Raw genomic sequence first — 12,100 nt, forward strand, 5'->3', positions numbered from 1 at the left:
GGACACTTAAAGCCATCAAACAGGAAGCAGCAGTCTACAACGTTTCCACAACGAGGCGTGATCACCCTGACCAAGGAGATTTTAAACCTCTCTGGCCCTCGCCAACACAAGTCCCCCTGTTAGGTCGTTGAAGCCAGGCTGACAATTCGTTTGTTTGTCCACTGTTGAGCAAATGAAATGATGATATTTTGCGTTTCAAAGCCACAATGTGAGAGTTAGACACTCCACTGGAGGTTCTGCGGTATAATTTTCGCAAATTACAGTTTTTTCAACGCACACCGAATCTGGATACACGAACGCTTTCGCGTTTCGCCTCTGTCGGAATGCAGCCTCTGTAGGCGAAAAACTGCCGCGCGACTGGCCGCTCTATTCACTGTGTATTCGCTGGCTTCTCTCGTGCTCGGAAAAATACTTTTCTGTAGGTGTTATTAGGCAAGAGAAAGCAGTACCGGGAGTTTTTCATGTTGTTCTCACAATTTTGTCATTTACACTTTCAATCTAATTATAATATTTGAGAAGCTTTTTGAGAAGAAATTCGGGAGCGATGACAGGTATGGATAATGTCTCCTCTCAGACACTCGACAATGGTGTCGCAGGCGCCCATCAGGCTAAATTTCCCTTATATATATATATATATATATATATATATATATATATATATATATATATATATATATATATATATATATATATATATATATATATATATATATAATTCCAAGATGTCCGGTGAATCTGCGTAACTTGTTTTTATTTAGCTGCACTTACACGAAGCCGACAAACAGTGAGGTCAAGGAACGCATAAGGAGAATTAACTGCTCTCTTTAATTGAAATGCATCATAAAAATTCGGCAGCATGTTGTGCTCCTTGTTGCGATCGGCCAGCGCGTGTAGTGACCATCTAGCCTTTGCTAGCCCGCTGCGATGAGTCGCTTCGTGAAAGTCTTCGTCGTTCAGATTACCGGCGCGCCGCAAGGCGAGACACGTTTGGTGGACCGAGTATTGTTGGGTGGTTCGCTGTTCACCTTTGCGGACCAATTAGAGCAAAAAAGACTCCTCGAAAAGCGTGTTCTACGGCGTTCCCCCGTGGAATCTGGTAATCGTCACGGTCGTTTGACAGACGCGGCAGCTAAGTGCGGAGTCAGCTCAGGAACCAAGACGTGCCGGCTTGAGTCAAGTGTGACAACCCCAGTCTTCGAGGCCCGACTCCTTTCGGCGTGTTCAGTGAAACAAAAGTGCGTGATTGAGTGTGTGAGCCCTCACCCTCAAAAGCGGGTCATTCACGGCTTTGGACGCTCCGATCGGACGAATGCTGGGCGCCAGTTTTCCTTGGCCTAGGGAACTAGGGAGGAGAGAGGGGGTTTAATGAGACGTTTTCGGCTCCTCCATCTGCTTCGTTTTCAGTCATGCTAGAGTGATGAAATGTAACGTTCTCCACTCTTCATTTAAATATTTTAAATAAACCTAGTACTCCTCGTTCTCAGTGAGAACACGTTCCTCCGTTCAACAACGTCCTTAGCGTTGATGAGTCGAACGACCGCATGAGCCAGCTATCCCTCTTGACATTCCCGACCCCAACTCTTACATCCTGTAACACGTGAAGGCGAAAGCCTGCGGCACTCTCGGTAATTATGCCTGAAGTTATACGATCGCTGGGCTGAGACTTAACGAGCCGCAGTGAACGTGTGGCAAGCCGCTGTCTCCGAGCTTAGTTCTCCCATCTACGTTGCTGTCTCGCGCGGTCGCGTTGCTCCTTTCGCAGCTCGGCTTCTCGGCTCGTTTTTGGCGCTCAGCTACGGCTTCGCGCTCTCGTATGGCGGAATGAGGCTCGCGCCAAAGACGTTTGTCTTCGTCTTTACGTTCCATCCTCTCAGCAGGAGAAAGCAGGACTCGCGGTCGAAAGCCTTGGTGCCGCCGCTTCGCACGTCGCATGCACCCTGAGGGCCCCGACAACTTGCCTGCCCTTTCCTACAATAAAGTTTTTTCTCTGTCCTCGGCCGCAGTGTACTTCCGGGGGTGTATGCAATACTTCACTGATTGTTCGGATGCTTGTTTTGAGCTTGTTCTTTATTGAAACGTATGCTGTTCCGTGTGTTGCATGGGTGAATTCTATGAATGCACGCACTGTTCGCTTCACTTTGCTGAGCACTTGCAGCCTTTGCCTTAAGGGGGTATGAGCCATTGCATCTTTTGCGGCACACAATGTATCGACTGGCCGATGTTCAAATCAATTGTCGAACACGGCTATCGCAATGACTTCTCCTCCAGCCTAGAGGACATCATAAAGGGTGCCCTTGAGGCTGCCAATCATTCGCTTCCGAGAACGTATACACACGCACCGATTACTATATTGAGCTAGAGAAGCTTCGTGCAATTCGTCGCCGTGCAGAGCGGAGATACAGGCGCACGAAGTCTGTACATGACTTGAGGTTGGCCCGAAGAACTCAAAAGAAAATTCAGCGTCGCATGGACAAACTAGCATCACAAAGATGGAAGTCATTCTGCGAGTCTTTGGATCCACGAAAAGCTTTGTCTCACATATGGAGAACTGTTCGTGGTCTCTGTGGAACCCCTCAGCAGCGCCACCATTTTAAGTATTTGGCCCTTCACCAACAATGCAGCGAGATTGACGTCGCGGAAGCTTTCTGCAGGAGGATTGCTGGCGAAACTAGTTCCACTGGAACATCGACGCTCCACCACTCACCGATTTCACACGACCCCCGCATGGACCGTCCTTTCTCCATGGAGGAACTCGAAGCTGCACTGGCCTTGTGCAAGCGTTCATATTCACCAGGATCCGACGGTATAACCTACCGTGCCCTATGTAATCTTGGCGAAGAGGCTCGGAAAGTGCTCCTGCTCTTGTTCAACAGCTCCTGGAAGGCAGGTACGCTTCCCCAGGAATGGAAGAGCAGTCGCCTAATTCCACAGCTCAAGCCTGGCAAGTCACCTGTAGACATTGCGTCGTACCGACCAATTGCGCTTGCCAGTTGCATCGGAAAACTAATGGAGAGGATGGTTCTAGCACGGCTAGAATGGTACCTCTAACATTACCAGGTATATCCAGATGCAGTGGCCGGCTTCAGGCGTGGCCGTTCTTCAATAGACAACGTTATCGACTTGGTGACGTACGTCGAGCACAAGAAGTCCTGCAAAAGATTATCTGCTGCCCTGTTTCTGGATGTTAAAGGAGCGTAACGCACGAAGTGATTTTCACAGTATAGGACTTGGCGGCAAAGTCTATTTTTGGATAAGAAGCTATCTACATAAGAGATCCTTTTTCATACTTACCGAGGATGGCACGACCTCGCCGCATCACAGTAACCGTGGGGTGCCTCAGGGCAGAGTACTGAGCCCAACACTCTTCAGTCTAACACTCATTGGCCTTGCCGACATCCTGCCATGCACTGTTAGGCTCTCCATCTATGCCGACATTTGCATTTGGACGTCGGGTGTGACGCGACTGCAACTTCGCGCGCGGCTTCAGAAGGCAGCCACTTTGACATCATCCTACCTTCGAGAACAAGGACTTCATATATCATACGAAAAGTGTGCAGTGGTGGCGTTTACCAGGAAATTAATGTCTCCATACGTGATATCTGTCGGCAGACAACTGATCTCATACAGCACGAGTCACAGATTTTTGGGGGTGGTCATTGACAAAAATCTCTCCTGGACCCCTCATGTGAATTATGTGAGAAAACGCCTGACAGGAATTTGCCATATGTTCAAGTTCCTTGCAGGAAAGACCTGGGGAGTGCCAATACCATCCATGCTGCAACTGTACAGGGTCTTCTTTATTGGATTCCTGCGGTACAGCCTACCGGTCATGTCCAACAACTGCAGAACTGACCTGCATATAATCTAAAGCATCCAAGCCCAAGCCCTCAAGATATGGCTTGGTCTACGTACCGCGGAGTGCGTCAACGACTGAAGTTATTGCAGTCGCTCAAGATTTCACAATTAGGAACGCACATTAGGATTGAAACAATGCGTGTGCACATAAGACACTTCGCCCGGACCCCTACCCACCACCTCGCAAGTGTCCCAGTAGATAGGCCCCACACGACATTCTGTGCGACTGTCTTCGCACACCGTGCCTCTCTCAGGTCAGGTTACACACCTGCGGCAAGGCCTTCCATTCCTCCATGGTGTATGCGCCGTGCTCAAGTAAACCTTACACTCCCAGGACTTCAGAAAAAGTCGGACTTGCCAGCATCTGCGCTCAAGCAACTAACTTTACTTCTCTTGTACGAGAAATACAGCGACTGCACACACATCTACACTGATGGATCGACTACATCAACCAGTTCCGGTGGCGCTGTAGTTATACCAACAATGAGAATAACCCAGCGGTTCAAAACTTCCCATGTCACTACGTCTACAGCTGCAGAGCTCGCGGCTCTCCGCAACGCGCTTCATGCGATAAAGGCTGAAATTCCTAGAAAATGGGCAGTCTTCTGCGATTCAAAGCCGGCCTTGCAATGTGTGCAGTCATTTCTCCGACATGCAGCTCACGATCAGCTCACGTGCGAAATCGTGGAACTTGTCCATCACTTAAGAGAAAAAGGCCATGATATCTCTTTCCAGTGGATAACAGGTCATTGCGGTATCATAAGAAATGATGACGCCGATAAGGCAGCTCGGACATCAAACCAAGAAGACCGCTGCGTCCCCATTCCTCTCTCAAGGACCGACGCCGCGAGACAACTTGGCTTTTTAGCACGCACGATCTCCTTTGCAGAGTGGAACACCGCACATACAAGACGCACAAGACTGCACCGACTAAACCCGTCACTTCAACTCGGACCTCCAGCCGGTCTACACCGACGTGAAGCGTCTCTTCTGTGTCGGTTATGGCTTGGAGTTGCCTTCACGAATGCCTACTCAGCACTAATTGGAATGGCTGATAGTCCTGCATGTGATGTTTGCGGATGCGAGGAGAACATTGAACACTTATTGTGCCATTGTCTTCAATTTCAAGCACAAAGACAAACTTTGTCCAACACATTGAGGAAATTAGATGATCGTCCTCTGAGTGAACAGACTGTTACTAGAGCACCGTCCGGACCGATCATCGGCTCAGAGGGCAGTGAAGGCACTTTTATGCTTTCTCAGAACTTCTGGTTTGCGCGAGCGTCTTTAACTCAAGTGCTGTCCGTACACGTATCTACACCTTCTCTCTCCCTTCTCTCGCTTCCCCTTCTCCCTTCCCCCAGCGTAGGGTAGCCAACCAGACTATTGACTGGTTAACATCCCTGCCTTCCTATATTACTCTCTCTCTCTCTCTCTCTCTTGCTTGCTTACGGGAGTATGAGCTATTGCTGAGGTTGATATTTTTTGGACCACCCGACTCAACGCCGCGTTTTTTTTTTTTCAGGGCCATCGCGTAACGAGTCACTTTAGGCATTCGCCTTAATAATGAGGAAAATGGATGGAATTGAAAGTGGTCGAAAAGACAATTTGCCGCAGCTTGGAGTCAAACCCACATCATTCGCATTACGCGTGCTATATGCTCTACCACTGAATTGCCCCCACGGTGGAAGTCGTCCCATAAACCTTGTTCTGTATTTTTTTTTTTTTTTGTCAATGAAGGATTTGTTTATGTTCTCTTTGAAAAAAGGAGCAGCCACATAAAAGCTACCGTACTGAGTAACTTCACGGAGAGGCTGCCCCGTTGATGGGGAAACATCCCTGAGACGCGGATGTGGAACATCCTGCCAACAAATCTGGAACATCCTTTCAACTGCAGGCCTCGCGTAATTTCTTGTATAGCGTACAGCAGACCGCGTGCTTCGGGAAAACCGGCAGGGTCAGTCGTGTGCATACGCATCGCGAGGCCGGGACCAATGGGAGAGAGCGCGGACACTTGTCGCGAGGCCCCACCACGGGCCCGCAGGCAGGTACACGCCCCTCGTCGCTGAGCGGACACGTGTTATTTTTTCTTTTTTTCGCCTCCAGCGGCAGCCCCAGTGGCAGCAGCGGCCACGCACGCCGGTCCGGCAACAGCGGCAGGCCGGTGCTCGGCTAATGGGCCACCGGCGCCACTGCGACCGTCTGCGGTTTCCTCTCGGCGGGGGAAACGCGTCGGGAAGCCGGGGCCGACCGAATAAATGCCAGGCTTTCTTGCTTCCTGTGGGCAACAACGGCCGCGCCAACAACCTCTGTTTTAGTTCGGCTCGCGTCTATCCCTGAAAGTCAGTCCTCTTCGTACGCCTATGGTGTTTAACTCTCCCTCTCCCTCTCTCTCCCTTCTGCATATGTTGCAACCTCCGTTGGCGAAGCCGTTCGCTGTTCTAGCTTTCTTTTCGGCCACACAGAACGTTTTCTCGTCCTCGGGCTTTGCAAAACGAGCCAGGACATACAGGGACAAGCGCTCGTCCCTGTCTTGTTTTTACGCGCTGTTCTAGTTACACCTCTCTTGCTTTTAGCTTCAGCTCCCTAGCCGCTGTGCAGGGAATTCCAAGTAGACAGCTCTCAAGCGTGTGCAGTCAGTGGTGTCGGTCTGCTAAGCTTTGTTAGCAAACTAATACCGTGAGAGATAACCTAATCATAAATCAAGCATCGCCTAGACACTTCCATAGGTGTTGGTTTTCGCATGTCTTGAATGCTCACTGTCTATCAGCTCAGATTTGAGAGGAAATCAGTTCTGCGGGGGCCCAAATTCGCGAAACTCCGCGGCACGTCTCATACCATGAAATATGATGCAACGTACTCACGAAGCTCAGTGTTTAAACATCCTTGTTCGAACTTTGTGATTAGCCGCGTATGTTAACTAAGCACGAGAACGCTACATCTATTCGTGTGTTTGGATGCCTAACCCGAGGATATAACAAGCAGCGAATGCGTTTGTCCGTAACATTACTATACGAATGTCACAGGCATAAAAGAACTGAAAGTGATTTCCTATCAGCTGACGTCAAATCGACGCTTTTCAGGCGCTTTTCTTTTCCCTTCCGAGTAACTACGCTCAGTTACAATGTGGCACTCACATCTGTCCAATCTACCGTTCACCTTGGTTTACACAGGTTCGAATTCCCCACAGTAAATTTTGCACGCTTTGGTCGTACGAATAAATTTATTTTTATTTATTTACAAATACTGCTGGCCCTATTCGGGCCCAAGCAGGAGTGGGTACATACAGCAACGTAAATTACACCTGTCAATTGTCAATTAAGAACACAACAAAAACATGTACATACATCATAATTGTAACACTATACGTAACAGAAATAAACATGAACATACAACAGTGCAATACATAAACAAAATAACAATGAAAAAGCGTAACGCAAGAGCAACTGCTTTCATTGCGGCAATTTAGAGATCAAAGAAAAGGTTATTTGAAAGCTGAACTAACGATTCTGTTGTATTAGTGTTAACTGCTTCTTCGGGTAATTTATTCCGTAGTGAAATTGCATGGGGAAAAAGAGAATATCCATCATGTTAAGGTTAGTAAATGGTTGCTTAATTGTTTTGTTGTGGTTTGTACGAGCAGAGCGCATGGGGGGCTCAGGTAAATAACATTCACGCGCTATTTCGTAGTGACCATGGTACAGCTGATATAAAAATATGATGCGAGATACAATTCTGCGATGAGCTACTTTTTTTCAATTTCGCCCTGTCGCGAAGAACGGACACGCTAGAAAAACGCCAGTATGTGGAGTATGTAAAACACAAAGCTAAATTTTGCACTCTTTCTATTTTCTTGATCAAATATTTTTGATGAGGGCTCCAGATCAATTCCGCATATCCTAATTTTGGTCTGACAAGAGCTTTGTATGCTGTTAACTTAACGGTCGACGAGGTACGGCGCAATTTTCGTTTCAATAATAGGGAGTTTTAGAATAGGGGCCCCAAACGTTTTGGGGCCCCAAAGAAATAGCGTCGAAGCCACTGCGCATGCGCAAGACGCAAACTGCCTTTGGGTTTTGCGTTGGGAACGCTATTTCACCGATTTAGCGGGAGCCCAAATAGCGGCCCCAAAAGTTTTGCGTCGGCAAACATGGCGGCACCCATCGAAGCGACGGCTCTAACCTAGCACCAAACTGGGTTCGATTCGCGGTAACGCGTGAAGTTCGCAAGCTAGGAGAAGTGACTGCGGTTATCGCTTTCTCTCAACTAGCGTGTGTTATGAAGATTGACTCATTAGACGCCGCTGATTTTGAATTCGATTGTGGATTTTATGGCTCGTAGGCCTAACACGGCTAAGCTTGGCTGGTGAAGGCTAGTAAAGTTGGTTTGCTCAAAACTAAGCGCAACTAATTGTTTGCTGCTTACAGAATAACCTCTAAGTTGTAATTAAAGGCGAATACACGAAACCCAAAATTAATATTCCTATCATAAAATGATATATTTTATTTAATTATTTCTAATAGCTTTTCTTTGACGCCGTAGTGGCGCTGTCAGCGCAAGACGCTATCCGCAAACGTAAAACCCTATTCTAAAACTCTTCACTCCTACGTGCCCCAACGCTAACACCCGCAAAGCTCTTTGGGGCCCCAAACTATCGGGGCCCCTATTCTAAAACTCCCTAATGCCAGCTTTTTTAGCGCGCTGCTGCAAACGTTTTCAATATGGGGTTCCCAACTTAAATTGCTTGTGAGTGTAACACGTAAATACTTCACTCGCTGGGTTTTATGTACGTAAGAATTCTTAATAATATAAGCAAAATCTAAGGATTCTTTCTTGTTGGTAAATGTAATAGCTGCCGTCTTCAAAGTATTTAGCTTCAATCCCCTTGTTTCACACCATACGCTAATTGAGTGCAACGCCTCATTAAGTCTTACTTGGTCGGAGTGATGATTTACATTAGTATAAACAACACAATCGTCCGCAAACAACCGGATCTTCACAGGCGATTGAACAGATAAATAGATGTCATTGATATAAACAAGAACAACAAAGGACCGAGAACTGACCCCTGTGGCCCCCCTGAGTGCACTTCCAATGTACCAGAAACACAGTCTTTAACAGCAACGTATTGTTTTTTTGAGGGCAAATAAGATTCTATCCATCGGATGATATTGCGTTCAATGCCCATAGAGAGCAGTTTAGTTACTAAATCGGCATGCGGAACTACATCGAACGCTTTGGAAAAGTCCAAAAACACTCCATCGATTTGACCCTTCATATTCATAAATAAATGCCCTTACGCTGTGATTTCATTAAAACTTCCTCCAACCCCAATGCCCTCCCCACCATGCACGCACCTTTTAAGTCGAACACCGTAGAAATACAGTTCGTAGCACAACCACACCCTGTACAGTTATAAGTTCAAAACGCGCCTACTTCCGTTTATTTATTTATTTTTCACGCTTACAGTGTGTCTGCACTACTGCCATCGTGGACTCCCGGGGTTGGTTGCACGTTCCGTTAAAGAAACCCGCACCCACCGCCACTTCCGAGGCAAACACAAACACCGCTCTCACCGCTAGAACAACGTTTCTCTCTCGAGTTGCAACGGCGCGTCGAAAGTCGCCGACAATCTCTTTGCCGTTCCTTCACCCGTCCATTCTGTTCTTCTCCCGCCGCCACCCCTGTAGGCCCCTTCCGGCGGTGCCTACAAAACGCTCTTTTCCTCGAAAGGACCTTCCGTGCGCGCGCAGTCTTTCTTCGGAGGGGCGCTCTGCCTCCAGTAGTGGGCCGAAGCAGAAGGGGGACCGTCGCTTCTCCGGCGCCTCCGAGGCTACTCCGGAAAGGACAGGCCCTACTTTGGGCGCCAATTTTCGACTTCGCCGCCGCCGCCGCCACCACAACACCGCGACGGCGCGGACGGCGGCGGCGGTTTGTGCTTGGCGCGCGCGCTCGTGCAAGCTCCCTTTTGGCGGCTGTAAGCAGTAAAATATACAAAAAAAAGAGAGCAAAACGTGCGAAAATATCGCCAGAAAGTGCGCGCGCACTCATGCCCGGCGTCTTCTTTCGTCTTTCGTACGCAGCCCGAGGGGGGCGCCCATTGGCCGATCCATGACGGGCCGCAGCGGTGGCGTGCTGCGTGCGCATGCGCGGAGGGAGGCGGTGCCACCTGGCGGAGGGCACCAGCACCAGCCGGCGGCGGCGGCCGCGGCGCACCAGGCTCGAGAGCAGCAGTCGCGGCACGGTCGCAAACTGAGCAACATGGACTACTACGGCGCCGTGGCGCTCGTCTCCGGATGGGCCTGTCTCCTTTACTGGAACACGCTGGACGCGGACTTCGCCTACGATGACAGGTGAGTTGTGTGGAAAGGCGTACACGTCTGGCTTTCCTCTTGTTTCTTGCCGGGTGATGCTGGCCGCACTTTTCTGGCAGTGCGCCGCTTCTGAAGACTCTTGTGGGCGGCTGAAACTTGTGACAGCTACCGTGTTCGAAGACGCTTCATGCAAAAGATATTGCGGGACGAAAGACGTGTGGAGTCTTTTCTTCCTTTCTTGTTGTAACTGTGTGTGCGGGGCACAGAATAAGCACCATTATTTTCTCGATCGAACTCGCGTGCAGTTCGCTTCCCAATAGTTCCGCCGAGTGAGGATGTTGTGAACACAAACTGTTCCAACTAGCCTTCAGCAGACCGTTTACACTTTCCATCAGCAAGAATTTTATAGCTAAAGTCACTGAGTTCGAAAAGCGCCGCGTAGAAAGACAGCGAATACCTGCTCCGGATGATGGATACTTGAGGAGCTAGCGCCAGAGATTTGTTGACGCATTGGGATCCCTTTTAACTTTTCGCCGCTGCGGCAATTCTATTCTTTTCCCCAGTTAGCGCTTCTGCAATTTCATCTTCGTCGTAGTGAACAACGTTCCCTTGCTGCGGATCGGCTTACTAGTTTCGCTTACTTTCGCAGTCATCTGCGCATGCGTGTTCCTGCGACGCTCGACATATTTGCGCGCTGTCTTCTTATTGGTTCGGCGAAGTACATCGACGTGCACTTTGCCTGGAGATTCTAGAGCTTTTGCTCCGCGTATTGGTTGCCCAAACCCACTCTATCCAAACTATCGCTCTCTTCATTGCATACCTTTGTGTGCACCGTTATAGACTGACCCACGAATAATTTTTCTCAACCAAAACTTGACCTCCCTGCTCGTCATTTAGCAGTTGCTTGCAGTTCATGTTTGCAAACTCTTCTCACAGGTCCTGCTCTCCTATATTTTTGCCCCCATCCCTTATGTGGCTTAAGTCTTTTCACCTGCGCGTCAGGGCTCTTTTGAAGCTTTGCCCATTTACAATGTCTATACGCTTTAGGCCGCTTCTGTGGGACGCTGGTTAGGCACATGCCAGTCTGGCTTTGCCTAGATGATGACGGGCAAAGAAATACGACTATCTAGCTTGACACCGTTTGTGAAAGTCTGTGGAACGCCCTAAACACTTCGGAGCAACAATATGTACACGCACATATTGCAGTGCTAACGTAAACTGTGAATCTACTTAATGACAGCACCAGCTTATGTAGTAGTCGAAAGAGGTGCTCACTGTTTTCCATCGTGCGATGACCGTGCTCGATTTTGGCAACCTCGCACTTCTACTCAGTACACATATTTAACACAGAATATGGCTGTAGCATTTTCTGTACACAAGGAGGTGCGTCCGAAACTGTTTTATATATATATATATATATATATATATATATATATATATATATCATAAGAAGCCAAAAAAAGATGGCACCTAGGAAAACATAGGGTAAATCACTTGTACTTAGAGAGCGGGAAAGGGTGAGAAATGATAAATTAAGTTATAGAAATGAAAAATTAATGTAAATTAAAGTGGATGAAAAAACAACTTGCCGCATGTGGGTATCCCACGCATTCGCATTACGCTTGCGATGCTCTAACAATTGAGCTTTGGCGGCACCGTTTTCACGTCCACTTTCTTGGATACTTGTTTTACAACTAAAGCTAACACTGGGAGCGTTAGCCAGCGCCACCACTCAGAAACCTTGGGGATGGAAGTGGATATACATCTCTTCCAAGACGAGAGATCTTGGGAACATGGCCTTACGATGATCATGAAGTCAAGAAAACCGCGCGAGCGTTACTGCTACTTGCGTTTCTAAAGGCAGCATATCGGGCTGTATGATTACGCCGTCTTCTGTCGTAGTAGTTGTAGTAATCGGTTGTTTGTTATAA

The 12,100-nt window shown here is 48.3% G+C and overlaps 1 protein-coding gene across 3 annotated transcripts in view; it reads left to right on the forward strand.

Annotated features, from left to right (window-relative positions):
• Positions 1–12,100, forward strand: part of Tmtc2 (Transmembrane O-mannosyltransferase targeting cadherins 2) — a 376,982-nt gene that overhangs the window by 169,777 nt on the left and 195,105 nt on the right. For all 3 annotated transcript variants that reach the window (XM_075684664.1, XM_075684663.1, XM_075684665.1), the window contains one exon: positions 9,939–10,208. In XM_075684664.1, coding sequence (XP_075540779.1) covers positions 9,967–10,208 — 242 coding nt within the window. In that variant the 5' untranslated portion in view covers positions 9,939–9,966. The remainder of the gene's footprint in view (positions 1–9,938; positions 10,209–12,100) is intronic.

Source organism: Dermacentor variabilis, chromosome 3 (assembly GCF_050947875.1).
Source record: "Dermacentor variabilis isolate Ectoservices chromosome 3, ASM5094787v1, whole genome shotgun sequence".
Lineage (NCBI taxonomy): Eukaryota > Metazoa > Arthropoda > Arachnida > Ixodida > Ixodidae > Dermacentor > Dermacentor variabilis.